The sequence below is a fragment of the Cyprinodon variegatus genome, unplaced genomic scaffold (genome assembly GCF_000732505.1).
Source record: "Cyprinodon variegatus isolate N-32 unplaced genomic scaffold, C_variegatus-1.0 Scaffold1910, whole genome shotgun sequence".
Taxonomy (NCBI): Eukaryota; Metazoa; Chordata; class Actinopteri; order Cyprinodontiformes; family Cyprinodontidae; genus Cyprinodon; species Cyprinodon variegatus.
This window is the reverse complement of record NW_015152363.1, coordinates 1-2512: the sequence shown is the minus strand read 5'-3', so window position 1 is coordinate 2512 and position 2512 is coordinate 1. Positions and strand designations below refer to the sequence as shown.

The window sequence follows — 2512 nt, the reverse complement described above, 5'->3', positions numbered from 1 at the left end:
GAAGGTCCGACTAACAAGATGGACCATCCCAAAGGTCCGACTAACAAGATGGACCATTCCGAAGGTCCGACTAACAAGATGGACCATTCCGAAGGTCCGACTAACAAGATGGACCGTCCTGAAAGTCTGAACAAACAAGATGGACCGTCCTGAAGGTCCGACTAACAAGATGGACCGTCCCGAAGGTCCGACTGCTTTGTCAGACCCTTAGGATGGGATGGGGGGGTGCTGATTGGATTAAAGTTGCCAGGTGGGCGGGCCTGATGCTGGGTGGGCGGGGCTTAGACCATCTGAGATGATGTAGTTCCACCCAAACTGCTCCTGATTGAGAACCAGAACAATTTCTGCTGAATTTGATCCAAAATCACTTTTTGTTGGATTTTTGCCATTTTACTTTCAAACTGTTTTTAGCCACTTTTTTTCTGTCGTTTTATTTTATTTACTTAATTTCTTCATTTTGTCAGATTAAATTTTTTTCATTTCACTTCCATTTTATTTCAGTCATTCGTTTTTTTTAACATCGTTTCTTGAATAACTTCCTATTATTGTTTGAATGAGTGAAAAGGAGCTGAAAGAAGAAACTTATAGTAATGATATAATATATAATATATATAATGATTAATATAAAAGATATTTTATATTAATATATTCTCATTTCTCTCTAAATCCGTCTACATGAGATGATATTGTTCATCTGAAATAAGAATATTTTCTCCATTTAAAGATAACTGGCTCTAATCTGGAATTAGAAAAAACAAACATTTAGTTTTAGCATCATTGAGTGATAATTTGTTTTTATTAAACCAATTCTTTATTTTCACCTTTTTGTTTTTTATTATTTTACCCATTTCCAGACATGAATAAAATGTTGTCATCAGCAAATAATCCAGATTGTAATAATTCTGCTGCTTCACATAAATCATTTAAATAAAGAATAAAAAGTTTGGGCTCAATAACAGAAGTTTGGGGAATTCCAGATTAAATGTCTAATATTTCTGCAGAATTATCAGCATTTCTAATCCAATTTAATCCTAATTCCATAAAGTTGTAATTTCTTTAACAAATGGTGTCAAAGGCTTTTTTAAATCAATAAATCAATAAATTCTTCTCTATTTATTTTCTATTGCTGTGTGAATTTCATTAACGTTGTTTTTCTAAACCCATTTAACAAATTATTTTTCTATATATAGAAACCCTAAACCTGGGTCTAAACCTGGGTCGGGTCTAAACCTGGGTCTAATCTACACTCTAAAGGTTATTGGTCTATAATTGGTTAAGCAGCGTCGATCACCTGATTCTTTATTATTTTATGTTTTTCATCTCATAAATCGATTCTTTTCTATTAATCTGATTTAATATCTTCAGGTTTTCCAGGTTCTGGTCCTGGTTCTGGTCTGGGATTAGGCTGGTTCTGCTGAAGCAGTCAACCAGAACCAGACAGTCAGCTGACCTCAGATCAGCAGCCGGGTCACATGACTGCAGGTTTCTCCTGACCAGTTGGACCTAAAGTTTTCCAGAACTTCCTGAGAGGAATCAGGAAGTTCTGGATCCGGATTAAAGTTCTGAGACTCACCAGAGGAGCTGATCCAGGTCCTGAGCTGATCTAATCCTCACCCAGACTGAGCAACACTAGTCTGACCTTTGACCTGCTGTCATAGGACCCGGCCGTTTCCTCTGATCCAATCAGCCTATAGACAGCCTTCGGACCTTCAGAATAAGAGCGCTCCCTCACCTCCTTCTGCTGCCGCTCCAGCTCCTTCATCCGGATCTCCCGGGCCTCGGCTCTCGCCGCGCGCTTCGCCGCCAGCCGGGCCTCGGCCTGCGGGGCAGACGTCGATCGGTCGGAGGGACAGACATAGAAACATGTCAGCATCTAGAACAGATCTGATCAGAGTATTTATTCTGCTTCTTTGATGTCATCTTTGTTATTCTGAAGACAAACTGGCTTCTGGGATTAAAAGCATGAAAACAGCTGATGAAGATGATGCTGTCTGAGCTCGGGATTATTGAAGCAGGTTATCCCCTCCCAGTAAGTACTGGGCCTCTCCCAGTGGGTCAGTGGGAGGGAGCACCAGTAATGCCTGATTGGATCATTGACCCATGTGTCCGTCTCCTTTGTCTGAGAGGAGGGAACCAGACATCTGTCCCCCTGAAGGACACAGAGACACTGTCCCCAGCTGATCCGTCCCATCAGCTCATCATCAAACAGGTTGCCATTAATGATGTCATCATGGTTCTAAATTTAATTATTTCTGTCCGTAAATTTACTAAAGAATGCTTAAATGATTTAAAACATCTTTTAATGACTTTTCTGAGACATTTTGATTTTTTTTCCATTTTCTCGGTTAAACAGCTTCTCTGATGTCATCATGGGACGCCATCAGCCTGTCAATCTGATTAAACCGCCTTAATCTGCTGACTAGTTCCTTCTTTCTATAGATTACGAACTAATCTAGACTAACTTTATACCATAAGATTATAAATATATAAAACTATAAATGATTTATCCATC

General features: G+C 39.3%; 1 protein-coding gene across 7 annotated transcripts in view; it reads right to left on the bottom strand.

Annotated features, from left to right (window-relative positions):
• Positions 1-2506, bottom strand: part of LOC107104835 (leucine-rich repeat flightless-interacting protein 2-like) — a 17610-nt gene extending 15104 nt beyond the window's left edge. For 3 of the 7 annotated variants that reach the window (XM_015404950.1, XM_015404947.1, XM_015404948.1), the window contains exon 1: positions 1733-2506. In XM_015404950.1, coding sequence (XP_015260436.1) covers positions 1733-1873 — 141 coding nt within the window. In that variant the 5' untranslated portion in view covers positions 1874-2506. The remainder of the gene's footprint in view (positions 1-1732) is intronic. The other 4 variants (XM_015404945.1, XM_015404946.1, XM_015404951.1 and 1 more) reach the window with 2 other exon arrangements.
• Positions 2507-2512: the final 6 nt, after the last annotated feature.